Consider the following 26,686-nt stretch of genomic DNA (forward strand, 5'->3'; position numbering starts at 1 on the left):
ACAAGGGGATATCTTTCCGCCGCATAATAACCTAATATTCAGAGATTTTGCAACATAAAAATGCAATATTTTTAAAGCTCCAAGTGGCATATATAACAACAGAAATGTAATAATAACCATTTATGTTTTAGTTTCCTAAAATTTGGGGTAAAATTTACATTACCCAACAGCGGTTTGATATTATGCACCGGTTCTCCACTCGTATGGGCGGAAATTGTAGCGGGACTCTTTCCTGTCGATTTGGACGGTAAGTTCCAATGTGACCATCTCTAGCAAAAAATGCTGTAATTTATCCACTGCATTGCATTTGGTAATTTTTCGTGGCGTGTCTACTTTGCGATTGAATCTGTAGCACGTATGTATTTTTCGTTTTTGATATTTGAGCTTCTGTGACTAAGGGATCAATGTTACGTGATCCTCCTGCGAGGCAAGTGGTGCGTGTGCGAGTTGGGGGCGAGGGGGCCCGGACATAACTGGTAGTATTTGCGGGACAGTCTATTGATCGTATGCGTGTGTGTGAATACGGATGCGTCAGTGCTTGTATGGTTGGTCATGAAATAGTTTCTGTTCATTTCGCGAGGACTGATACCGTTCTTGGCACTTGCTTGGAAAGTGCAATGCTGGATGCTTGTCAGCGAGCAGCCCGGGGCTGCTGGCTGCTCTTTGTTAGGCGCCACTGTACGCCTCTGCCAACGCGCTATTATTGCACGCACTTGGGCGACTCCCCTCCCTGCCGTATCATGGCTATTTACTCTGCATTGTAGTACCAGAAAAATGCTGATTTGGTGATTAGTACTTGATCCCGCTGTAAAGTGCTGTTCACTGATCGTTAAGGTTGGCACAAGTTGTTATTTTTGACGTTTCCCAGCAAAAGCAGCTTTCACCTGAAGAATATGTGTAAATGATGGAGCAGCTAGCCTAGTACTTAAGCATCTCCTTTGGCAGCCCAGATGCTGCTGGCTGCAGTAGGAGATGCAGCCTTGTTGAGGTGTCGCTGGGCAAGGTGCATGACCCGAATATCTCTGGTAGTATGTCCAGCTGTAAACACTTCCAAGTTCCTTTGAATGCTGTTGAGAGTTTAAACATATTCGGACAATTGGTATCATTTTAACAGAATGTTCTCTAAGATTAATTGTGTGAAATTGTGTGAAAATGTTTCTTAGTGTCGTTGGCCTCCTTCCTGTGCTCTAGGTTTGTGGAGGACATGAATTCCCTGTGAGGCTGGCCTTCCTGCCACTGTCCCCACATACACTACTGTGAGTCATGGCATTTGCACCGCCTGCGCCCAGCCCCACCGTGGTGGACCAGACCACCCTCATGAAGAAATACTTGCAGTTTGTGGCGGCGCTTACAGACAACAACACACGTGAGGCACTATCCTTGCACCTTTTGTAGATTTCAGATGGTTAATGAACGGTTAAAATAAATGTTTTTGTAGCCAAAGAGAAGCAACAGGATGAGAACACATTGTGCTTTAGTCCAGTGCGAGGTACGTGTATGTGTGTGTGTGTGCACGCGTGCGCATGTGTCCATGCGAGTGTGCGAGAAAGGGATTGTACCTGACAATCTGGGCGCTGAAAGTAAAACTGATAAGATCTGAGTGCTTCTCTGGAAGTCATAGGCATGTCTAGAATGGTCCCTCATTCCCCCTGAATTGCTGAATTGCTCCTGTCCACGCAGCTGATGAAACCAAGCTGAAGATGATGCAGGAGGTCAGCGAGAATTTTGAGGTATACCCCCCCCCACCCCCACCTGTCTTTCTTATGGTGTTTAGATGGTAGAATTGCGAGTTGTAAAGCCTTCATAGAGTTGGTGCTACCTGCGACTTACCCGGTCCTTGCTTGTGCCCAGAACGTGACCTCATCGCCTCAGTACTCCACCTTCCTGGAGCACATCATTCCACGCTTCCTTACATTCCTTCAGGATGGAGAGGTACAGTTCTTGCAGGAGAAGCCGGCTCAGGTGAGTGAGCAGCGCTGGGCTGGAAGGAAACCGTGTTTGCGTGTGTGTGTGTGTGTGTGAGTGTGTGTGTGTGTGTCTCTCACACTTGAGAGTATCCGACCTTCAGCACTTGATGCCGGTGCTGTTTATGTATAACCAGGATTTGAGTCTTTTTCTCCTAACTTCCTCTGCTGCTTCCTGTCTGTGCTGCAGCAACTGAGGAAATTAGTCTTAGAGATCATCCACCGCATCCCCACCAACGAGCACCTGCGGCCGCACACCAAGAACATTCTGTCTGTCATGTTCCGCTTCCTGGAGGTCAGCTGGACTCCGAAGGCGGGGGGCCGGGGGCGGGCCCACCGATGATTAACAGCTGCCTGACCGCGTGTCTCTTCCAACAGATCGAGAATGAAGAGAACGTCCTTATATGTCTGCGTATCATCATTGAGCTGCACAAACAGTTCCGGCCGCCCATCACCCAAGAGGTGAGTAACACTCTGCATTCAGTTTGCTTTCAGTCCCTGATCAGTGTGTTTTTGTAATGACTGTTGTTCACCTGATGTCAGTGAATCACAAGCAAATGTTTAGATGTTTCAGCTAATTGCTGGATATAAATAAGTGCATTTAATATGTTGTATGCTGCCGATGTATTATTTGTGTATAATTTGCATGCAAGGTTTCAGCGTAATATTACTGTAAAAATAACCCGTAATTTACGTTTCCTATAGATTCATCATTTCCTTGACTTTGTGAAGCAGATTTACAAAGACTTGCCCAAAGTGGTGGTAAGTTTGCTCATGTTGAGCGGTCGTGCTTGGGTTGGCAGGGTCATTGTCTTCGGCGGGAGGTCATCCCGGGGGTATTTTGATTGCTGTCATGATGGAAGGTCATTCTGCGATTCTCCGGGTCACAGTTGTGTTGGGGGGTCGTGCTGCAGTCACACGGCATCTCCTGCCCCCCTTGCAGGCACGTTACTTCGAGAACCCGCAGGTGATTGCCGAGAACACGGTTCCCCTGCCGGAGATGGTGGGCATGATCACGTCGGTGGTGGTGAAGACGGCGCCGGAGCGGGAGGACAGTGAGACCCGCACGGTGAGAGAGGACCCCGAGGACCCTCTGTCGGCACACTTTCACCCTGCTCTTTCACCCTTGACACATCCCACTCTCTCTCTTCATCCAGCATACCATCATCCCACGGGGTTCCCTGTCACTCAAGGTGCTGGCAGAGCTGCCCATCATCGTGGTGCTCATGTACCAGGTGAGGTCCTCTCGTCAGTACCCATCTTGGGATCGCAGCCATGGCTTTGCAGGCACTGCCAGCTGCATTATACTCCCGGGAAATTCCACTGCTAGTTGCATTATACTCCCTGGAAATTCCACTGCGAGCTGCATTATACTCCCTGGAAATTCCACTGCCAGCTGCATTACACTCCCTGGAAATTCCACTGCCAGCTGCATTACACTCCCTGGAAATTCCACTGCCAGCTGCTTTATACTCCCTGGAAATTTCACTGCCAGCTGCATTACACTCCCTGGAAATTCCACTGCCAGCTGCATTACACTCCCGGGAAATTCCACTGCCAGCTGCATTATACTCCCTGGAAATTCCACTGCCAGCTGCAATACACTTCCTGGAAATTCCACTGCCAGCTAGCTACATTACACTCCCTGGAAATTCCACTGCCAGCTAGCTACATTACACTCCCTGGAAATTCCACTGCCAGGTAGCTGCATTACACTCTCTGGAAATTCCACTGCCAGGTAGCTGCATTACACTCTCTGGAAATTCCACTGCCAGCTAGCTGCATTACACTCTCTGGAAATTCCACTGCCAGCTAGCTGCATTACACTCTCTGGAAATTCCACTGCCAGCTAGCTGCATTACACTCCCTGGAAATTCCACTGCCAGCTAGCTGCATTACACTCCCTGGAAAGTCCTCAGATTCATTAAGTTAGTTAGTCTCTCCTCATTCCTTATATTACCATCACAGGTTACGCTCCCCACTGCAATGACTGACCACCTTTTCACTTCTCCAGCTGTATAAACTCAACATCCACAACGTTGTCTCCGAGTTCGTCCCCCTGATCATGACCACCATCATGTTGCAGGTGTCTGCACAGGCCAGGTAAGACCCAGGATTTAACTCCCAGGCCTGCACAGTAGGGGCGGGGGGGGTTGGCGTGTGGCTGCGTGGCTTAAGGGTCTTTGCCTGTCTCCAGAAGGTTGTGGGTTTGAATCCCATGGCAGGTACAGTGATTATATCCCTGTTAGGCACTTGAGCAAGGCCCTTACGCCCCAAAAGTACTCATCCTGCTCTCTGACCCCAAGCTTTTCTTTCACCTTTACCTGTCCCTCATTATCATTATATATCATGATGATTAACAATAGTGGTTAGTTGGAAACGGGTTTTATTTGAATTCCTGAGGTTTGTCGTCTTTCCAGGCAGCACAAGCTGTACAATAAGGAACTCTACGCGGACTTCATCGCCGCCCAGATCAAGACCCTGTCCTTCTTGGCCTACATCATCCGCATCTATCAGGTAGCGTCCTGTCTGGCTCTGCCCCTTCCCTTTGCCTCCTCCCGGCCTCTCCAGGCAGCCCTAACCCTTGCATCCTTCCCTTCTCCCCCAAACCAGGACTTGGTGAGCAAGTACTCGCAGCAGATGGTGAAGGGGATGCTGCAGCTGCTTTCAAACTGCCCGTCCGAGACCGCCCACCTGCGCAAGGAGCTGCTGATTGCCGCCAAGCACATCCTGACCACAGACCTGCGCAGTCGTACGTCCACACGCCCGCGGCCCAAGCGTAGTGTTGCGGTCAACGGGCTCCCGCTGTAAATCGAACGCCCTCTCGTGTCTTACAGAGTTCATTCCCTGCATGGATAAGCTGTTTGACGAGTCCATCCTGATTGGCTCTGGTTACACTGCGCGGGAGACTCTGCGGTGAGATGGTCGTGATCTCGCTCCCCCTGGCTGGTGTGGTGTCTAAGCCCTGGGTGTCTGATGCTCCGCACAGAGGATTTGTGTTATTACAGTGTGTGGCTGCAAACTTGGCAAGCGAGTTCTAGCAGGGGAGTGTTTACCTTGTGTAACAGGCCGCATCCTGCCCCTCCTCCAGGCCGCTGGCCTACAGCACGCTGGCTGACCTTGTGCATCACGTCCGGCAAAACCTGCCCCTCGCCGACCTGTCTCTCGCCGTCCAGCTCTTCGCCAAGAATATCGACGACGAGTCGTTGCCTAGCAACATCCAGACCATGTCCTGCAAGCTGCTCCTGAACCTGGTGGACTGCATCCGCTCCAAGAGCGAGCAGGAGAACGGCAACGGTCGTGACATTCTCATGCGCATGCTGGAGGTATGGGGTGGGGGGGGGGGTGTTCACTGTGGATGGTTTGGTGGGGGGGAGGATTTGGGAGTGTGGGTACGGACACCCAGTACTCTTCTGTGCCCCTAGGTGTTCGTGTTGAAGTTCCACACGATCGCCCGTTACCAGCTGGTCACCATCTTTAAGAAGTGTAAGCCCCAGTCAGAGATGGGTGTGGTGGACCCGGGGGTCTTGCCAGGAGTTCCTGCTACCCCCACTGCCAGCACGCCTGCCCTGCCGCCAAGCACGCCCCTTACCCCTGCCACACCAGCCCCAACCCCTGTGGCCTCCCTGGATCGTCCGGGGGAGAAGGAGAAGGAGGACAAGCAGACGTTCCAGGTGTCAGACTGCCGCAGCCTGGTGAAGACGCTGGTGTGTGGCGTGAAGACCATCACGTGGGGTATCACTTCCTGCAAAGCACCGGGAGGTGAGTCCCTTCCCACACAGCCTGTGACACCTTTCCTGTGTAAGGCGTGGGGAGGGGGCGTGACCGAGCTCTGTATGCCCGCCTTGCAGAAGCTCAGTTCATCCCCAACAAGCAGCTACAACCCAAGGAGACCCAGATCTACATCAAGCTGGTGAAGTATGCCATGCAGGCCCTGGACATATACCAGGTAGGACCAGCTGTTGGTTGTACTGCTCCTGCATTCAGGTGACGTTCAGGTTATCAGGGCCTCCTTTGGCATTGGTTGACACACCTCCCCAACCCCCCCCCCCCCCCCCCCGTGTCATTGCAGGTGCAAATTGCGGGAAACGGGCAGACCTACGTCCGCGTGGCCAACTGCCAGACGGTGCGGATGAAGGAGGAGAAGGAGGTCCTGGAGCACTTTGCCGGGGTCTTCACCATGATGAACCCCCTGACCTTCAAAGAGATCTTCCAGACCACGGTGCCCTATATGGTGGAGCGGATCTCCAAAAACTATGCGCTGCAGGTATGCTGCCATGATTAAGTTGGGGAGGAGCAGGAGATGCATGATGTTCTAGGGTTTAGATGAATTATCGTGCTGATCATGAGGTAGTTCTGCTGTGGTTTTTGATCCATGCTTACCTACGTACCCGTCTCCCTGCCCCAGATTGTGGCAAATTCCTTCCTGGCAAACTTGTCGACTTCAGCGCTCTTTGCCACTATCCTGGTGGAGTACCTGCTGGAACGCTTGCCAGAGATGGGCTCCAACGTGGAGCTGTCGAACCTCTACCTCAAACTCTTCAAGCTGGTCTTCGGCTCCGTCTCGCTGTTTGCTGCCGAGAACGAACAGATGCTCAAGGTTGGTTCCCTGCCGTCTGTTCAGTCCCATCGGTGCAGGGGAAGCATTTGGTGAATGTGATCACTGGCGAGCCCAGCAGAGTTTGCTTTTAGTGATGAGCAGGTGTAGCTTTCTAGACATGCCTAGTCCTCTCTCCACTGGTTTAGAGAGGTCAGGGAGGCTACAGGTTACTTTAGAAAAATGTGTGCTTTCACACATACCGTTGGTGTGGATTGGGTCACAGATTATTGATAATTGCAGTTCTTTTCGTAAGTTACTGGTTGGGCCCTTGGTGTCTGTGCAGTCAGATCTCACTGTATAAAGAGGTTTGTAGATGATACCTTCAGGCTGATCTGCTGTTCCGGCAAACTGCGCTGTTAGTCATGTCTTAGCCAGTGGTGTCTTCGGCTGTGCTGTCGTGCAGTTAGCCAGCTGTCTGAGGGGGAGGGGGAGCTGTTAAGCACAAGCACTGAAAGCCAGGCCTGTGTACTTGCACTCTTTGGTGTGACACTCTGCCCTACGGTGCTGCTCTCACACGTTCTGCTGGTGGCATGAGTTCAGGCGTAGACTGTTAGTCTGTCAGCAGTCAGACCTGCCAATACAGTGTGGAATGTGTTTCTCGGCAGTAGAGTTATGAATTGAGCTTTACGATGACTCGCTACTTATGGGTTATTGTAGTTAGATGCAGCTGGTGCTTGAATTTTCATGACCAGCTCGGGGGCTTCAGATATAGAAAATGGCATGTGTTTGGCCCCATCTGCCATGAATGGCTTGAATCTGTTGGTTCTTTGGGGAATCGTTATGACTTAATGTGGTCTTTCTTCTCCAGCCACACCTGCATAAGATTGTCAACAGCTCGATGGAGCTGGCCCAGTCGGCCAAGGAGCCCTACAACTACTTCCTGCTTCTGCGTGCGCTCTTCCGCTCCATTGGGGGTGGCAGCCACGACCTGCTTTACCAGGAGTTCCTGCCTCTCCTGCCTAACCTCCTACAAGGTGAGGGTCACCATCAGTTGGCCTGTATCCCCACAGCTGATTGATAGACCCCTGTCTAGTGCTCAGTATGTGTTTCTGCCTCTCGCAGGACTTAACATGCTGCAGAGTGGCCTGCACAAGCAGCACATGAAGGACCTGTTCGTGGAGCTGTGCTTGACGGTGCCCGTTCGGCTTAGCTCGCTGCTGCCCTACCTGCCCATGCTCATGGACCCTCTAGTGTCGGCACTGAATGGCTCCCAGACCTTGGTCAGCCAGGGCTTGCGTACGTTGGAGCTCTGTGTGGACAATCTGCAGCCCGATTTCCTCTACGATCACATCCAGCCGGTCCGTGCTGAGCTCATGCAGGTACGTAGCCGTGCCGGTATACCTCACCCATGGCTCTGCACTTCACGCTCAGGCCCCTCCGTCTGACTTCCCCGCGTTCCGTCCTGACCAGGCGCTGTGGCGCACTCTGAGGAACCCGGTAGAAAGCATTTCTCACGTGGCGTACCGCGTGCTGGGCAAGTTCGGCGGCAGCAACCGCAAGATGCTGAAGGAGAGCCAGCGGCTGCAGTACGTCGTGACGGAGGTGCCGGGTCCCAGCGTCACTGCCGAGTTTACGGACTGCAAGGCCTCCATCCAGCTCCCCATGGAGAAGGTATGTGCTGCATTTGAGAGAGGGAATACCGTGCAAATGGGTTTAATTCACCACAAATCAAGTGAAAGGGGGAAAATATCTAAACATCTTTTCGGTGTGGCCTACAGGCTATCGAGACAGCCCTAGACTGCCTGAAGAGTGCCAACACAGAGCCCTATTACAGGCGGCAAGCCTGGGAAGTCATCAAGTGTTTTTTGGTTGCCATGACTAGCCTGGAAGACAACAAGCATGCGCTTTACCAGCTACTGGCCCACCCCAAGTAAGGCCGTTGGTTTGGTCGGGCTGAGCCCGTTGGAGTATGTGTCCCTCCGTTGACTTCTTTTTGTAAACCTCCCGTTTCCCCTCCAGCTTCACAGAGAAGTGGATCCCCAATGTGATCATCTCACACCGCTACAAGGCCCAGGACACGCCAGCGCGACGCACGTTCGAGCAGGCGCTGACCGGGGCCTTCATGTCTGCTGTCATCAAGGACCTACGGCCCAGTGCCCTGCCCTTTGTGGCTAGCCTTATCCGGCACTACACCATGGTGGCCGTGGCCCAGCAATGTGGTGAGGACCTGCTGGATGTTAACGGCTTAGTGGCCTTGTTTCAGACGGCTTATATCTTTCGTTCTTTTAATTCTGTGTGTTTTTGCAGGTCCATTCTTGCTCCCGTGCTACCAATCAGGGAGCCAGCCCAGCACGGCCATGTTCCACAGCGAGGAGAATGGATCCAAGGGTATGGACCCACTAGTGCTGATCGATGCCATTGCTATCTGCATGGCCTATGAAGAGAAGGAGCTCTGCAAGATTGGAGAGGTGGCCCTGGCTGTTATTTTTGATGTGGCCAGCATCATCCTGGGATCCAAGGAGCGGGTGAGACTCTGGGCTGGACAGGCACTTTTAGTATCTTCTACCAGAACAGTAAAAGCCAGCCTTTTGATGGTGTCCTACTGCTCTCCCAGGCCTGCCAGCTGCCACTGTTCTCCTACATCGTTGAGCGTCTCTGTGCCTGCTGCTACGAGCAGGCTTGGTATGCGAAGCTGGGCGGCGTGGTGTCCATCAAGTTCCTCATGGAGAGGCTACCACTCATCTGGGTTCTACAGAACCAGCTGACGTTTCTCAAAGCGCTGCTCTTTGTTATGATGGACCTCACTGGCGAGGTGCGAACATGGACCCGGTGCTGTTAGCCGCATGCTAACCAACGCGGCATTGGCCACGCGGCTCAGGTCTGTACTGCTCTCCTGTAGGTGTCGAACGGCGCGGTCGCCATGGCCAAGACCACGCTGGAACAGCTGTTGGTGCGGTGTGCCACGCCCCTGAAGGACGAAGAGCGGAGCGAGGAGCTGCTGGCTGCCCAGGATAAGTCCTTCCATATGGTGGTGCATGACCTGGTGCGTGAGGTGACCTCGCCCAACCCCACGGTCCGCAAGCAGGCCATGCACTCGCTGCAGGTGCTCGCACAGGTCACGGGCAAGAGTGTCACTGTCATCATGGAACCACACAAGGAGGTAGATCCTGCGACAGAAGGTGTTTCTCTGAAGAGGTCTGCTGCTCTCGGGTGGTTTCACAGCTCATTATTGTCCTCTCAGGTACTACAAGACATGGTTCCACCCAAGAAGCATCTTCTGCGTCACCAACCAGCCAACGCCCAGATCGGATTAATGGAGGGAAATACCTTTTGCACCACGCTTCAGCCACGTCTCTTCACCATGGACCTTAACGTCATGGAGCACAAGGTCTTCTACACAGAGGTATGCCTATTTTGAAGATGCGTGTGGTGATTCTATTCGCCGTTCTTTGGGCTGGTGTGGTGCAGGCGGGTATCCATGGTAACGCCTCCCATCTCGTGTCGTCCTGCAGCTGCTGAATCTCTGTGAAGCTGAAGATGCTACCTTGATGAAGCTCGCCTGCTACAAGAGTCTGCCATCTTTGGTGCCGCTGCGCATCGCCGCCCTAAGTGAGTACCGTGTGTAGGCCAGAGAGAGATCACACAGCACTGGGCCGTTACCAATGCCCTGCTCTGCCCAATATCCCTTCCCATTCCAGATGCTCTGGCCGCCTGTAACTACCTACCCCAGTCCAGGGAGAAGATCATTGCTGCTCTCTTCAAAGCACTCAACTCCACCAATGCTGAGCTGCAGGAGGCCGGTGAGGCCTGTATGCGCAAGGTCAGGACCCTACCCAAGCTCCTACCGTCGGTTCTTCTGAGTTCTTTGGATGTTCACCACGAAAGCTTATCCCAGGAGTTTTTCCGCTCTAGGATTTTAAATGTAACAAATGCTGGTTTGAATGACTCCGTGTCCATTTCCGGCAGTTCCTGGAAGGGGCCACCATCGAAGTGGATCAGATCCACACCCATATGCGCCCCCTGCTGATGATGTTGGGGGACTACCGCAGCCTGACCCTCAACGTGGTCAACCGCCTCACGTCCGTAACACGCCTCTTCCCCAACTCCTTCAATGACAAGTTCTGTGACCAGATGATGGTGAGTGCCTGGCTGTTCAGCAGTCATGGAAGTTGGTGATTAGGTCAACGTTGGATTAGAAAAGCAGAAATTTGAAATACATCATCAGTGACGCAGACATTTTCGTGGACTCTAAAATCCCCCCCGCAACTGTAATTTCATGGGCAAGACTCTTCTGTGGTGTTAGAACGCTCTACATCAACTTCTGCTCTTTAGCTGAAATCCCATTGTCATGTTTTGGGGCCACCTGGCCTGTTAACCGCTCCTATGTTTCGTTCGCAGCAACACCTGCGGAAGTGGATGGAGGTGGTGGTGATCACACACAAGGGCGGCCAGCGCAGCGACGGCAGTGTGAGTGGCGCCGGCTGCATGTCCGGGTCTTTGGTGATGGTGGGGTGGTAGATGAACCTGGGAAGATCATTATTCTCACATGACCACTTGACCGGTCATGCATTTGCTTGTTGCAATGGTGGCGGGTCTCTCTTCTGCCATGCGCCGGCTGCCATGCTAAGTGTGGCGGACTAGCATTAGTACGTGAGGGCCATCTGGAGAACGTGGCGGGCAATGGACAATCGGCTGCCTATTTGGGATCGTTTCTGACTTTCTGATGGTGACCTGAATGGACCACTGCAGGTGGAGGCTTTGTGTGTCGGGCATACTGTCGGCTCCAATTCCCCTCGGACCCGACGGTACGGCGGGGGAACCTGCTACCGCTGTGCAGAGGGACGTTCTTTCACCAACTCACATCTGCACAGCCGCTTGTGAGATTTCAGGCCTGCTGCTGGGGGGTGCCGCTTATTTGCCCTCTGTGACCATGTTTCTATCGCCCTTTGGAGGAAAGGGTGCAAACCTTTCTGGCAGATTTTTAATTCTGGGATGTTTGGTGTGCGGTCGGTTGTGATTCCTCGTGGCTGAGAGTGGTCACGCTGGTTCAAACGTGCTGATCACTTTTGTTTTCCCGTTCTGGCGCAGCCGGCCACGGACAGCCTCGAGGTGAGACCTGTTCACGGTCACCTTCCGTACGCCGGTCTGGGAACTGTCGTCATGCTGGTGGTGTGCTGTGTGTTTGCATGTGCACGTGTGTGTGTGTGTGCGTGTACGTGCGTGTGGGCGTGGTTCTTCCCGTACCTGGTGTGTCTGATGTGCTCTCCCTGTCTCGTTGGTCGTAACGGCGCTGTTGGCCACTTTATCTGCTTCTGCTGTGGTAGCGATTTCATCACGTTGGCAGTTTCTGGTACGTCGGCTGTTCTTGGTGTCAGGATGTCAGCTGGTCTTCCATAATTCAGATGCAAGTGGCCTTGTTCACTGATTGCAACTGGAAGCCCTTATAAGTGGAGAAATTTTTATCATCTTGTCATCTCAGCCCTGTAAGACGCCCATGGGTGGCAAGTTGAGGTTGCGTCGAATCCTTGGTTCTCCTCCTCATGTACAGTATGAGGGTGGGGGTATGTGAACTGAAAATAAAAACTTGCAGAGATCTCTCCAGTGCTAGAGAACTGAATTTTAGGAGTCGATTCCTAATTGTGTATGTGGATGTGCTTTCTGATGGATTGGTGATTGGCAGGTATTCATTCCTGGCTTATTTTGCAGGAGATGAAGATATGTTCAGCCATCATCAACCTTTTCCACCTCATTCCGGCCGCACCCCAAACCCTGGTGAAACCCCTACTGGAGGTGGTGATGAAGACGGAGCGAGCTATGCTCATTGAGGTAACTGCCCTGCCTGCAGGGGGCGCTGCGGTTTTGGGCTGATTTCAATGTCTTCAGTGTATTGTGTTGTCAGTTTTTTGTTTTGTTCCTGGGGTTGACTCTTCTGTGTGCTGCCACCCCCCCAGGCTGGAAGCCCTTTCAGAGAGCCCCTGATTCGGTTCCTAACACGTCATCCATCTCAGACGGTGGAGCTGTTTATGATGGAGGCCACCCTCAATGACCCCCAGTGGAGCCGCATGTTCATGGTGAGTACGGCCATGTCCACCCACTTTTTTACTTCCCATCAGTTCCTCGTCCGCTTGTCTTGAAACTCGAGTCTCCTTGCAGAGTTTCTTGAAACACAAAGATGCCAAACCGCTACGGGATGTTCTGGCTTCGAACCCGAGCCGCTTCTTGCCTCTGCTGGTCCCCGCCGGGCCGACTGCCACGGTCCGGCCCGGCTCCCCATCCACCAGCACCGCCCGGCTGGACCTTCAGTTCCAAGCCATTAAGGTGAGTCATGAAGATCTTCACTGAGACACACACATGCGCAGAGGCCTTCAAAAGCTCCTCTGCCGACGCAAGTGCGTGGTTTGCTCTCTGCAGATCATCAGCATCATCGTGAAGCACGACGAATCCTGGCTGGCGGGGCAGCACTCTCTGGTTGGGCAGCTCCGGCGCGTTTGGGTCAGCGACGCGTTCCAAGAACGTCACCACAAGGACAACATGGCCGCCACCAACTGGAAGGAGCCCAAGCTGCTTGCTTACTGCCTGCTCAGCTACTGCAAGTACGACTCTTGCGCCAAACACCCAAATTAATTCCCTCTCTCAACGTGCATGTACACGAGTGCTTACCAAACTCTCCCTTCTCTCCGCTCACGTCAGACGAAACTACACCGAGATTGAGCTGCTGTTCCAGCTGTTGCGGGCGTTCACCGGACGCTTCCTGTGCAACATGACCTTCTTGAAGGAATACATGGAGGAGGAGATCCCGAAAAACTACAGCATCACCCACAAGAGGGCGCTCTTTTTCCGCTTCGTCGAAATGAACGACCCGCACTTTGGTGACGAGCTGAAGGCCAAGGTGAGCTGCGGCTCCGCGGCTCGTGAATCTCTCTCCCTCCTGCTGTAATTATATATAAACTTGTTCTACTTACTGAATTATGCGTCTCGTCCAACCCATCCCCCACCAAGGTTCTGCAACACATACTCAACCCAGCATTCCTGTACAGCTTTGAGAAGGGGGAGGGAGAACAATTGCTTGGCCCCCCGAACCCAGAGGGTGACAACCCAGAGAGCATCACCAGCGTCTTCATCACTAAGGTAATGACCAGCCTGGGGGGGTTGAGTGTATACAAGGGTAGCACAGTCTGGGGTCCTTCCTGGATGGGATGCCAATCCATCACAGGGCACAAACATGCGTGTACTTACACTTCAGGAGTTACTTAGAGCAGTGTTTCTCAAACTGGTCCTCAGGACCTCCAGACGGGCCATGTTTTTGCTCCTGGGAGGAAGCAAAAACACGGACCGTCTGAGGGTCTCAGAGGACCAGGTTGGGAAACACTGCTTTTGGACTGTTGGAGGAAATCTTTGCAAGACGGCAACCAACCTTGCAGGTGCTTTAACTTTCGCTGTAGTTTTTTTTTGGTGGGGGGGCTGACCTGTAATGGCCATATATCCAGGTGCTGACCTCTACCCATCACAGGTGCTGGACCCAGAGAAGCAGGCAGACCTGCTGGACTCGCTCCGCATCTACCTGCTGCAGTTCGCCACGCTGCTGGTGGAGCACGCGCCACACCACATCCACGACAACAACAAGAGTCGCAACAGCAAGCTGCGGCGCCTCATGACCTTCGCCTGGCCCTGCCTGCTCTCCAAAGCCTGCGTGGACCCGGCCTGCAAGTACAGCGGCCACCTGCTGCTGGCGCACATCATCGCCAAGTTCGCCATCCACAAGAAGATCGTGCTGCAGGTCTTCCACAGCCTGCTGAAGGCCCACACCATGGAGGCGCGGGTGGTGGTCCGGCAGGCCATGGCCATCCTGACGCCAGCGGTCCCTGCCCGCATGGAGGACGGCCACCAGATGCTGACGCACTGGACGCGCAAGATCATCGTGGAGGAGGGGCACACGGTGCCGCAGCTGGTGCACATCCTGCACCTCATCGTGCAGCATTTCAGGGTGGGTGGCCGGTGTGGCGAAACAGCCCCCCTCCCAGACTAATTATCACCCCTGTACAGGTGTACTGTGATGTTAGACTAACAGAGTGAGCTTTTCTCTCTCTCTGCAGGTGTACTACCCTGTCAGGCACCACCTGGTTCAGCACATGATTAGCGCCATGCAGAGACTGGGCTTCACGCCCAGCGTGACCATCGAGCAGCGGAAGCTGGCTGTGGACCTGGCTGAAGTCATCATCAAGTGGGAGCTGCAGAGGATCAAGGACCAGCAGGTTGGGGCCGAGTGCAGCCTACTGACGGTTCAGACGGGCAATAGGGCTGTTAAGCATTAATTATGGGCTCTTTCCAGTTTAATAAACAGTAGTTGATTACCCAGGTGGTTCAGTAGATGCCCAAGTTTGAGATGTGCTCCATATGCTTGGCAGTTGGAATCTGATGGTGACACGGGGGCCAGCGGTGAGGGGACCAGTGTGGCATCTGGGAGTGTCAAAAGGGGACTCTCTGTGGATTCAGGCCAGGATGTGAAGAGGTTCCGCACCGCCGCAGGGACCGCGGTTGGCACGGTAACAGCCCCTCCCCTTTTTGAGTTCTCGTCACCATAATTCGGTGCCACTTGACCATTGGGCTCCCTTTTGCCAAGTGGCACTCGTAGCGCCACGTAGCGGGTTTTCCCAGTTCGCGTTCTCCAACTACGGCTCCCTGGCTGTTCCGGCAGGTGTTTGGGCGAAGTCAGTCCACAACGGGGGCGGAGGCCTTGCTCGCCAAGCCTGTGGAGAAGCAGCATACAGACACCGTGGTCGGCTTCCTCATCCGTATCGCTAGCCAGGTAACACGCGTCAAGAAGCAGGGAAGGCATTGAACTGGTGGTCTCACTTCTGCTGGGGGTTTCCCTCTGCTGGGTGTGACACGGATGGGGTTTCCCCGCAGGTGAATGACAGCACGGGCACAGCGGGGTCCCCCGGGGAACTCCTGTCCCGCCGCTGCGTGAGCCTGATGAAGACCGCCCTCCGACCCGACATGTGGGCACGAGCTGAGCTCAAGCTGCAGTGGTTCGATAAGCTGCTGATGACTGTGGTGAGTGTTGGGTCGATACCCCTGGCTGTTGGGTGTTGGGGGGGGGGGGGTAACTTTGGAAGGGTGTGCTGGGGACAAAATTCATCACTAACGGTCTGCTCCAGACTTGTGTTGGAGAGAAGGCTTCAGTCTTGGAGGATGATTTTCTCTGTTTAAGAAGCTGGGTATGTTTTATTGATAAATTATACTGTTTCGTACATCTAAGAAGAATCCAGGAAGCCTTGTCTGAGGTGATCCTTTCTGCTGGCTGAGGCTTTTCTCTCTGGTCCTCCAGGAACAGCCCGCTCAGGCTAACTACGCCAACATCTGCACGGGGCTAGAGATCCTCAGCTTCCTTCTGACGGTCCTGCAGTCCCAGGCCATCCTGGCCCACTTCAAGCCCCTGCAGCGAGGCATCGCCGCCTGCATGACCTGCGGCAACACCAAAGTGCTGCGTGCCGTGCACACGCTGCTATCCCGGCTCATGAGCATCTTCCCCACTGAGCCCAGTGAGTCACGGGGCCCTAGTGGCCAAGCCAGGGATGACCACAAGTCTGGGTGTCTTTGAGTCTTGGCTATGTCGTCATGACGACAGCTGGTGTTATCTCCTGGAGCTTTAATCACTGTTTACTTGCTTCTCTCTTATCCTAACCCTAACCTCTGCAGGCTCATCCACCGTTGCCTCCAAGTACGAGGAATTGGAGTGCCTGTATGCCGCCGTTGGGAAGGTCATTTATGAGGGCCTCACCAACTATGAGAAGGCCACCAATGCTAATCCCACACAGCTCTTTGGTAAGTGTTGCGCCTTACCTTGCCCTCTGACTGTGCTCACATCCTAGGTAAATTAGAGTATCTTTTTTTAAGAAATTTTACAGAATTATACTTTGGCCTTGTTCTTTGCACATGCAAACTCATCGCTGTATCTTTCCGCCTTCCAGGAACGCTGATGATTTTGAAGTCGGCCTGTAGCTACAACTCCAGCTACATTGACCGGCTCATCTCTGTGTTCATGCGCTCCTTGCAGAAGATGGTGAGGGAGCATCTGAACCCGCAGCCCAGTACTGGGGCTACAGAGACAACCACAGGTTGGTCCTGATGCCTGGCCCAGATCTGATCGAGTAGTTTGAGAAGTGCTTCATGTATGTGTGTCTCTCTTCTTTACAGTGACTAGTGAACTAGTGATATTAAGTCTGGACCTGGTCAAGACGCGGCTCTCCGTCATGAGTCTGGAAATGAGGAAGAATTTCATCCAGGTCATCCTCACATCGCTCATTGAGAAGTCTACTGACGCTAAGATCCTGCGGGCAGTGGTGAAGATTGTGGAGGAATGGGTGAAGAACACTTCTCCCATGGGCAACCAGGTGAACTGCTCGGTCATTATCTGCTGTATCCCTTTGCCTGGCTCACTTACTCAGGGGCTTGGCCCATCTCAAAGCTGGAAAAATGCCACCCAAACCAAAAAAAATTTTCTTAAGTACGGTGAAAGGAAGTCTTACATCTAAACACCTCCCTCGCCCCTGCAGAGAATCCTGTGGTCCAGCCTGCATCTTGAACCTGACGGAGAACATGCATGACTTGTACGGCTCCCCAATGTCCCCTGATTGGCCTCTAAATCTTCTCCATCTCTCTCCCCAGGTACCTAATCCACGAGAGAAGTCCATCCTACTGGTGAAAATGATGACCTACATTGAAAAGCGCTTTTCAGACGACCTTGAGTTAAACGCACAGTTTCTGGACCTCGTTAACTATGTCTACAGGTACTTCTCTTGCAAGATCTTCCACTTACCATTTTCTTAAATTCAACTGAGCAATCAATTATACTGAAGTGACTAGGATTATGACCTGATAAATGCACAAGGCGTATTTGAATGTCATGGATGGCGTAACTTCACTGTATAATTGGGGTATAGGGATCTGTCATTCAAGCTTTGAAAATCAACATTCATATTTGCGATATTTCTAAGAGATGACAGCCTCTCAGGAAGTGACATCACATCCAAGTTGGAGCCGGCGTTCCTCTCTGGCTTGCGCTGTGCTCAGCCACACATCCGCGCCAAGTTCTTCGAGGTCTTCGACAGCTCCATGAAACGGCGTGTCTACGAGCGGCTCCTCTACATCTGCTGCTCCCAGAACTGGGAAGCGATGGGCAGCCATTTCTGGATCAAGCAGTGCATCGAGGTAGGATCAAGAGGGCCAGTGCATGGTTCTTGCGGACTGAGTGCATTGGGGGGTGTTTTTCATAGAGTCTTGTGCTTCCAGCTCCTCTTGGCGGTGTGCGAGCATAGCAGCACTATCAGTACAAGCTGCCAGGGAGCCATGCTTCCCGCCATCACCAACGTCATCAACCTGGCCGACAGCCATGACCGTGCCGCCTTCGCCATGGCAACACACATCAAGCAGGAGCCGCGCGAGAGGGAGAACAGTGAGACTAAGGAGGAGGTGAGGGTCCTGCCTGGGAATTGCTAAATACGCTGCTCCTACATGAGCTGTTTTATTTTGCGGCCTTGCGAAAGGTCTCTTAGCAAATCGTGCTGGGTTTTGCCTTCCGTAGGATGTAGAGATTGATATCGAGCTTGCTCCCGGAGACCAGACCAGCACCCCTAAAACTAAGGAGCAGGCTGAAAGGGATGCAGGGAACCAGCTGCACATGCTTACTAACCGGCATGACAAGTTCCTGGATTCCCTCAGGGAGGTGAAGGTAATGTCAACCCTGCTGGTGTTCAGCTCATGCCCTTAACCCAAGCCTGTTTTAGATCGGTTTGATCCTAGTTGGTGGCCTCTTCTCCAGAGTAGAACCATGTCTCCGGTAGGACTCCATTCTCAGTGTAATGAGTCATGACTGATGGTTCTTATGTCTTTCCTGTATGACATCTTGATGGGATCTGGCTCAGAGAATGGGTTAAATGTACCGGAAATCAGGTCTTAAATGCGTGATTGTTTTTAAGCTCCATTGATACTCCATCAGCAGGACGGCTGTGGCTGAATGATTTCCTTGTTCTGCTGACAGACTGGCGCCCTCCTCAATGCCCTCGTCCAGCTCTGCCACATATCCACGCCTCTGGCTGAGAAGACCTGGGTGCAACTCTTCCCGAGGCTCTGGAAGATCCTGTCGGACCGTCAACAGCACGTGAGCATCACTGCTCGAATGGCCTAAAACCGGAGGGAGGAGTAACTGGGGTACATGCTGATGGGCGTGTAAATGTCGCTTCAGGCTCTGGCGGGAGAGATCAGCCCCTTCCTGTGTAGTGGGAGCCACCAAGTGCAGCGGGACTGCCAGCCCAGCGCACTCAGCTGCTTCGTGGAGGCCATGTCCCAGTGCGTGCCGCCCATTCCCATACGGCCCTGTGTGCTCAAGTACCTGGGCAAAACGCACAACCTGTGGCTACGCTCTACTCTGATGCTGGAGCAGCAGGCCTTTGAGAAGGGGCTCAGCCTGCATGCCAAGCCCAAGCACAGCAGCGACTTCTACGAGCAAGAGAGCATCACGCCTCCCCAGCAGGTATAGAGATTTGGGGCCGACTGGGCTACGTTACACGCAGATGCACATTCGAGCTGTCCCTGACTCTGTGGCTGGCTTTGCAGGAGATTCTGGATTCCCTGGCAGAGCTGTACTCCCTGCTGCAGGAGGAAGACATGTGGGCCGGACTGTGGCAGAAACGCTGCAAGTTCCCCGAGACGAGCACCGCCATTGCCTACGAACAACATGGTTTCTTTGAGCAGGTAAGCGTGGAACATGCCTGGGGTTATGATGTACTGTTAGGTGCCTCCTGCAGTGTTAGTATATAGCAGAGTTTCCCAATCCGGTCCTTGGGGACCCACAGGTGGTCCATGGTTTTGCTCCCTCTGATCCCCCTGCCAGACAGTCCACATTTTAGGTCCCCACCCAGGGACCGAAAACGTGGACTGTCTGTGAATCTCCGACGACTGGATTGGGGAAACACTGATCTGTAGTGTTTGCTATAGTGTCAGGGTTAGTTTGGGAGTCATATAGGGTCGTCGTTGGAGTTAATGGCACTTTAAACTGAACTTCCAGGCCCAGGAGACGTACGAAAAGGCCATGGAGAAGGCGCGCAAGGAGCACGAGAGGAACAACGCCCCCCCGGCTGTCTTACCCGAGTACCAGTTGTGGGAGGACCACTGGATACGGTAAGGGAGATGTTCTTGCTTTTACCGTAAAATGTGCTCCTTACGGCAACCTTCATATTACCGTACTCTTACCTTACCGTGGCTCTGCTCTCCAGCTGCTCTAAGGAACTGAACCAGTGGGAGGCGCTGACTGAGTATGGCCAGAGCAAAGGCCACAATAACCCCTATCTGGTACTTGAGTGTGCCTGGCGAGTTTCTAACTGGGCAGCCATGAAGGAGGCTTTGGGTCAGGTGTGTACATGCCCCCCCTCTCCTCATCGTATTGGTGTCTTACTTTATCTGAAGGCCAGAACCCTTAATTCCAGGGTGTCATGCCTCAGTGTGCAATTAGATGTTTAGTCTGGTCTCCACAGGTTGAACTGAGCTGCCCCAAAGAGATGGCCTGGAAGGTAAACATGCATCGCGGCTACTTGGCCATCTGCCATCCAGAGGAGCAGCAGCTGAACTTCATTGAGCGGCTGGTGGACATGGCCAGCAGCCTGGCCATCCGCGAGTGGAGACGCCTGCCCCACATCGTGTCCCATGTCCACACACCCCTGCTGCAGGTGAGTCCCCCGACCAACCTCCGGCCTCCCACGTCCTGGGGCACTAGCAGAAAGGCTTTTCTGAAGTTATCTAATCTTGTTTTTTTGTACCCTTAGGCTGCTCAGCAGATCATTGAGCTGCAAGAGGCCGCTCAGATCAATGCGGGTCTGCAGCCGCCTAACCTCGGCCGGAACACCAGCTTGCACGACATGAAGACTGTGGTGAAAACGTGGAGGAACCGGCTGCCCATCGTTTCTGATGATCTGTCGCACTGGAGCAGCATCTTCATGTGGAGGCAGCATCACTACCAGGGTGAGTGGTTCTACTCCATGTGGCTATCTGTACTGTCTCCTCTCTCCATCCAGGCCTTTCCAAAGTTCAGCTGTATTGTAGAACCAATGACTCTTTAGTGGAATGCTGCCATTCTCAGTACTTTTGGACAAAAAACTCGTTACGTGAGGATTCTCCCCATGGTTCTTCCTACTACAGCTATCGTGACCGCCTATGAGAGCAGCACTCAGCACGACCCCAGCTCCAACAACGCCATGCTTGGCGTCCACGCATCCGCCTCTGCCATCATCCAGTACGGCAAGATCGCCCGTAAGCAGGGGCTGGTGAACGTGGCGCTGGACATCCTAAGCCGCATCCACACCATCCCCACCGTGCCCATCGTCGACTGCTTCCAGAAGATCCGTCAGCAGGTCAAGTGCTACCTGCAGCTGGCGGGCATAATGGGCAAGAACGAGTGCATGCAGGTGAGGTGGCAGGAGATTGCCTTCAGCTCCAGGCAGGCTCCTCTGCGTCTTGGTCACTATGAATGATGAGGATAGAGGTCCCTGCTGAGGATGGTGTTACAACATTGGTCGAATTCAGTCTTTGTGAGTACGAGTAACCTGTTCCTCCCTCTGCCAGGGCCTGGAGGTCATTGAGTCAACCAACCTCAAGTATTTCACGAAAGAGATGACAGCTGAGTTCTACGCTCTCAAGGGGATGTTCCTGGCTCAGGTCAACAAGTATGTTCAGTTCCATTTACTGGTGCCACTTATCTTATGAGTTGAGCAGCATAGTAACAATCTAGTAAACAAATGATAGTTTTAAGTAGGCATGTCCACAAGTGTAGTTCTGTTTTTTATTTAAATATATCTTATGGTTTAATGAATCTTCATCTTGACACTTTGTGTCGTTTTAATTGCTTGACGGATAAGTACTCTTGGTATTACAGGATGAACGCAGAATGTTTTTATCTCTGGAAGATGTAACTGGTGTTTTCAGACTGACGCCTCAGCCCATCCTCAGCATTAAGCACTTATGGTGGGTCTTGACGCTGCAGGTCAGAAGAGGCCAACAAGTCCTTCTCAGCTGCGGTGCAGATGCATGATGTGCTGGTGAAGGCGTGGGCCATGTGGGGGGACTACCTCGAGAACATCTTCGTCAAAGACCGGCAGCTGCACCTGGGTGTGTCGGCGATCACCTGCTACCTGCATGCCTGCAGGCACCAGAATGAGAGCAAGTCCCGCAAGTACCTGGCCAAGGTGAGCGTCACATTTTTGTCGTTGGTTTGCGCTTTTTCAACTTTGCATAGCGGCACAGTTGTTGCACGGTAGTTTATCATTCCCACTGTCTTTTGCCACTGTACTCACCCCCTTGGTAAACTTCTCTTTGTTTTTCCCTGCCAGTAAATAACCAAGCTGGCCTTAGAATGAGTGTTTCTTTGGGGCTTCCAGGTGCTGTGGCTGTTGAGTTTTGATGATAAGAACACGTTGGCTGATGCTGTAGAGAAGTACTGCATCGGTGTCCCACCCATCCAGTGGCTGGCCTGGATCCCACAGCTGCTCACCTGCTTGGTGGGCTCTGAAGGCAAGCCACTGCTGAACCTCATCAGCCAGGTGTGTGTCCCCGTAGCCCTGTGTGTGTACTTGGTGCACTCTTGTTATCCTTGGTGCACTCTTGTTATCCTTGGTGCACTCTTGTTATCCTTGGTGCACTCTTGTTATCCTTGGTGCTCACTATTTTTGTGCGCCTTTTTCGCAAGGTGGGCCGCATGTATCCCCAAGCGGTTTACTTCCCCATCCGAACCCTGTACCTGACGCTCAAGATCGAGCAACGAGAGCGTTACAAGAGTGGTAAGTACGGACCTTCTATCCCACGGTTCCCCAATTCCAGACCTGGAGGGCCAGTCTGCAACACAGTTCAGATTTCCCTGCTCAAACATGCCTTATTCAGCTCCCCAGCTGGGAAATCTGCAAACTGTCTCGCAGACTGGCCCTCTAGGTCTGGAACTGGGGAACCTTTCCCTATAGTCTACTTCTGTCTTGATGCTTCAAGGCTAAAAACTAATCTGTAGTTCTGTCATTGCGTGGTGCTTCGATCGGATCGGCTTGCGTGCTTAAATTGAGGCTTGCATTGACCCTTATGTCTCGGCAGACTCTGGCCAGCAGCAGCCCAGCTCTGCAGGAGCTCCAGCCCACTCTGCCCCGGACCCGGGACCGATACGCGCGACGGCCCCCATGTGGCGCTGTAGCCGCATCATGCACATGCAGAGGGAGCTGCACCCCACACTGTTGTCCTCACTTGAAGGAATCGTGGACCAGATGGTCTGGTTCCGGGAAAACTGGCACGAGGAGGCAAGTTCAGCCAGCTAACTTTAACCATATGCCCAGTCTTCTGCTCTTCCTTAGCGATGAATATCCTCCCTTTGTGCCCAAAAATTTGTCTCTACCCAACTTACCGTGTGTTGAAGTGCTCCCTGTCTCTGAGATCCATATACTGGTTTCCTTTGTAGCTAACGGTCACGTTCTCTGGCAGGTCCTGAGGCAGCTGCAGCAGGGTCTGGCCAAGTGCTACTCCGTGGCTTTTGAGAAGAGCGGAGCCGTGTCCGACGCCAAGATCACTCCCCACACTCTGAACTTTGTGAAGAAGCTCGTGAGCACCTTTGGAGTGGGTTTGGAGAATGTGTCCAACGTCTCCACCATGTTCAGCAGCGCTGCTTCCGAGTCACTGGCTCGCCGGGCCCAGGCCACCGCACAGGACCCCGTCTTCCAGAAGATGAAGGGGCAGTTCACCACAGGTGAGAATGTGGGGTCAAGTGTTCCACCTCTGCGTCGAAAAGCGATGCTAGTGCATGGATGCTTATGTGGCCTATTAGACTGGTTGATGATATGTAGATGTGCTTTAAAAACTCTACTAATCTCCATAACTTGGTGCTATAACCAGCTTATCTCCTCAGCTGTCACTTAGGGCAGTAAAGGAGAAAATGGACAAATGCAAAAAAACAAAAATTGACTGCTGAAGGTGGACAGTTCGTCCTGACGCTGTAATGACATGGGCTCTGGAATCATAAATATACCAGGAAGTGAAGGCATCATTGGGGAAAGGTGTTTGGTTTATTTATGGGCTTGACTTGACATAACAATGATGAAGGCACAAAGATGGATAGACACACGACCTTGCTAATACCCATAACAAATGTGTAACAGCATGTGTGTGGCACAGACTGGTGGGGCTACAGGTGGAATCTGTTCTGTCCTTATGGAATTTCCTTAAAGGCATCAGGACAAGAAAGAAAAATGTTTTGTTTGGTCTTATGAAACGTCATAGGAGACGTTTATCTCCTCGCAAAACCTAGTCAAGTCCAGAATGTGCTTGAACTTTTGTGTTTTTTCAATGGCTTAAGGCAAGTTAATTCACCCTGTGACCCCCCCCCCCTTCGTTTTTTTTTTTTTTTATATATATACGCCATTAGACTTTGACTTCAGCGTGCCGGGGTCCATGAAGCTGCACAATCTCATCTCAAAGCTGAAGAAATGGATCAAGATTCTGGAAGCCAAGACCAAGCAGTTGCCAAAATTCTTCCTGATTGAGGAGAAGTGTCGCTTCCTCAGCAACTTCTCTGCCCAGACGGCCGAGGTGGAGATTCCTGGAGAGTTCCTCATGCCCAAACCCACCCATTACTACATCAGGATTGCAAGGTGTGGATTTCCGTGCAAATAGGCATGACTTATCTCCCCAAATGAACACAAATTCTGTAACAAACATTGACGGTAACTGCTTAGGAAGAGCTTAGCTTGGATCCTCAGACTATTAACTGCTGGACAGGTTCATGCCGCGGGTGGAGATCGTCCAGAAGCACAACACGGCGGCCCGGCGGCTCTACATCCGCGGCCACAACGGGAAGATCTACCCATACCTGGTGATGAACGACGCGTGTCTGACGGAGTCACGGCGAGAGGAGCGGGTGCTACAGCTGCTCAGGCTCCTTAATCCCTGTCTGGAGAAAAGGAAGGAGACCACCAAGCGCCATCTCTTCTTCTCAGGTGGGCCTTCATCGTCTTTTCTGCTGTTTGAATCTGAATTTGGCTCCTGTTGGGAAACCGCAGCGACTGGTTGGTGCCGAGTCGATTTGACAGGTGATTTGACCAGTATCTGCGTCTTTTCAGTGCCCAGGGTGGTGGCGGTGTCCCCTCAGATGCGGCTGGTGCAAGATAACCCCTCGTCGCTGTCCCTGGTGGAGATCTACAAGCAGCGTTGTGCTAAGAAGGGCATCGAACATGACAACCCGGTCTCCCGTTACTACGACCGCCTGGCGACCGTACAGGCCCGTGGGACCCAGGCAAGCCACCAGGTATGGGGAGCACGCTCTTTCCCGTATGGGCTCTCTCAGACTCCGACCAAGTTTAGCAGTGGCCATCGCATTCAGGCTTAACGTGTGCATTTGAATGCAGGTTCTGAGGGACATCCTGAAGGAGGTACAGGGGAACATGGTCCCGCGTAGCATGCTTCGCGAGTGGGCCCTGCACACCTTCCCAAATGCTACGGACTACTGGACCTTCCGCAAGATGTTCACCATCCAGCTGGCGCTTATCGGCCTCGCCGAGTTCGTGCTGCACTTAAACCGACTCAATCCTGAGATGCTGCAGATTGGGCAGGTAACGGTAATAACTAGATACTCTGAGCTGTGTAACAAGACGACGAAGGCCTCGCTAGAAAATGATCCCTCAAAAGGGCAGGATGTCTCAGAAGTGTTTTGTTGATGTAGCTCCTTATTGGTATTAGCAAGAATGACTCGGGAGTTTCTAGCCCTCGATGGGTCCCTGCTGCCTGCACAGGTGCTCCGCGGTCAGGTGCGAGGTTAGAACACATGAGGCATCGAAGGATTGGCGTTTAAGAACTGCAAAGCTGAGGAGGTGTAACGTTTTGGACGGTGTGCTCATCCTGCATTTCTCTCCGACAGGACACTGGGAAGCTGAACGTGGCGTATTTCCGTTTCGACATCAATGATGCCACTGGTGACCTGGACGCCAACCGGCCGGTTCCCTTCCGCCTGACCCCGAACATATCGGAGTTCCTGACCCCCATCGGCGTGTCGGGCCCCCTCACTGCCTCCATGATTGCAGTGGCTCGGTGCTTCGCCCAGCCGAGCTTCAAGGTAGCTGGCTTTCTTATCTTTAGCTTCGCTGCTTGGCTTTGCAGTAGTATGATGGTTTAAATGGGCCAGATTCAGACCCCTTCTGTATAGCTACCCTTTGGCTTCCGCTCCTGCAGGTCGATGGGATCCTGAAAGCCGTGCTAAGGGACGAGATCATCGCCTGGCACAAGAAGACGCAGGAGGACACCTCAGTGCCCCTGTCTCCCGCGGGGCAGCCGGAGAACATGGACAGCCAGCAGCTGGTGTCCCTGGTCCAGAAGGCCGTCACGGCGATCATGTCGCGTCTGCACAACCTGGCTCAGTTCGAAGGGGGCGAGAGCAAGGTCAACACGCTGGTGGCGGCGGCCAACAGCCTGGACAACCTGTGCCGCATGGACCCCGCCTGGCATCCCTGGCTTTAGACCCCATCTTTGTATTTGGCAGATTTTAGCTGTTGCCGCTATTAAGTGTTACAGTTTTTAATGCACAAAACAATTTGCTTCAACAAAGGCATGCTTCTTGTGTAAGAAAGGCGAGGAACTCAAGCTGTATATTTAAACTGGAATGTGTTTGAAAGCGGGAAATGGTGAGTTACTGTAGACCAGTTAGTCTTTGCATGGATATGGCCATGTGTCAGGAAGCGCTGTCCTTCCTGAACATGCTCCGAAAAGGTGTCTTTGGTATTAAAGATAAGACTGTATAGCGGTAAGTTTGGAAAACAATAAATAGGTGACTGCCAGTAATGCACAGGACTGTTTTATAAGCAGGGAGTCTGGTCATAGAAGCAGGTGCCTGTTTGCGTGGACGAGATCCCGATGTGATGTGGTAGAGGCAGAATTTTACGTTTTAATGTACAATCGCTTGTAAAGCTGTGAACGACACAGGGGAGTCGTCTGTATATTTGACTGTAAACTGACTCGACAGAGAAACAAGGCTGGATCTCTGAACAACTGCATTTGTATGAATGTGTAATAAGGACTTTTTGTACTTCCGGTAGAAAGAGCATCTGAAAATATTTTCTCAACTTATTAAAACTGGCTATTTAATAAGTAAAAAAAAAAAAAAAAAAAGTCT

At 52.6% G+C, this 26,686-nt stretch overlaps 1 protein-coding gene across 4 annotated transcripts; it reads left to right on the forward strand.

The window, feature by feature from the left end:
• LOC125717801 (transformation/transcription domain-associated protein) lies at positions 1–26,686 on the forward strand. 4 transcript variants are annotated; one of them, XM_048991071.1, is made up of 71 exons: positions 1–247; positions 1,192–1,366; positions 1,681–1,730; positions 1,852–1,962; positions 2,155–2,259; positions 2,343–2,426; positions 2,670–2,726; positions 2,908–3,033; positions 3,122–3,199; positions 3,979–4,067; positions 4,385–4,481; positions 4,578–4,716; positions 4,802–4,880; positions 5,056–5,290; positions 5,390–5,726; positions 5,816–5,913; positions 6,037–6,231; positions 6,373–6,564; positions 7,373–7,538; positions 7,627–7,883; positions 7,975–8,175; positions 8,283–8,434; positions 8,524–8,723; positions 8,812–9,029; positions 9,119–9,316; positions 9,404–9,664; positions 9,746–9,907; positions 10,017–10,113; positions 10,203–10,324; positions 10,471–10,641; positions 10,903–10,971; positions 11,593–11,613; positions 12,211–12,330; positions 12,456–12,575; positions 12,658–12,822; positions 12,916–13,097; positions 13,195–13,393; positions 13,504–13,632; positions 14,015–14,488; positions 14,598–14,756; positions 14,910–15,047; positions 15,200–15,310; positions 15,412–15,558; positions 15,833–16,046; positions 16,204–16,329; positions 16,476–16,622; positions 16,702–16,898; positions 17,173–17,294; positions 17,502–17,715; positions 17,797–17,976; positions 18,089–18,235; positions 18,545–18,664; positions 18,749–19,036; positions 19,120–19,257; positions 19,571–19,683; positions 19,779–19,914; positions 20,037–20,228; positions 20,325–20,520; positions 20,698–20,963; positions 21,121–21,221; positions 21,539–21,740; positions 21,933–22,094; positions 22,241–22,331; positions 22,633–22,832; positions 23,014–23,275; positions 23,951–24,176; positions 24,304–24,521; positions 24,645–24,829; positions 24,930–25,133; positions 25,439–25,633; positions 25,750–26,686. In XM_048991071.1, exons 2-71 carry the CDS (start codon positions 1,264–1,266, stop codon positions 26,032–26,034), a joined length of 11,541 nt encoding a protein of 3,846 aa, XP_048847028.1. In that variant the 5' UTR covers positions 1–247; positions 1,192–1,263; the 3' UTR covers positions 26,035–26,686. The 4 variants fall into 4 exon arrangements, with proteins under 4 accessions (XP_048847028.1, XP_048847031.1, XP_048847030.1 ...); XM_048991073.1 differs by lacking the exon at positions 1–247 and adding an exon at positions 289–310; XM_048991072.1 differs by lacking the exon at positions 1–247 and adding an exon at positions 333–355.

This window comes from Brienomyrus brachyistius, chromosome 22 (assembly GCF_023856365.1).
Source record: "Brienomyrus brachyistius isolate T26 chromosome 22, BBRACH_0.4, whole genome shotgun sequence".
Lineage (NCBI taxonomy): Eukaryota > Metazoa > Chordata > Actinopteri > Osteoglossiformes > Mormyridae > Brienomyrus > Brienomyrus brachyistius.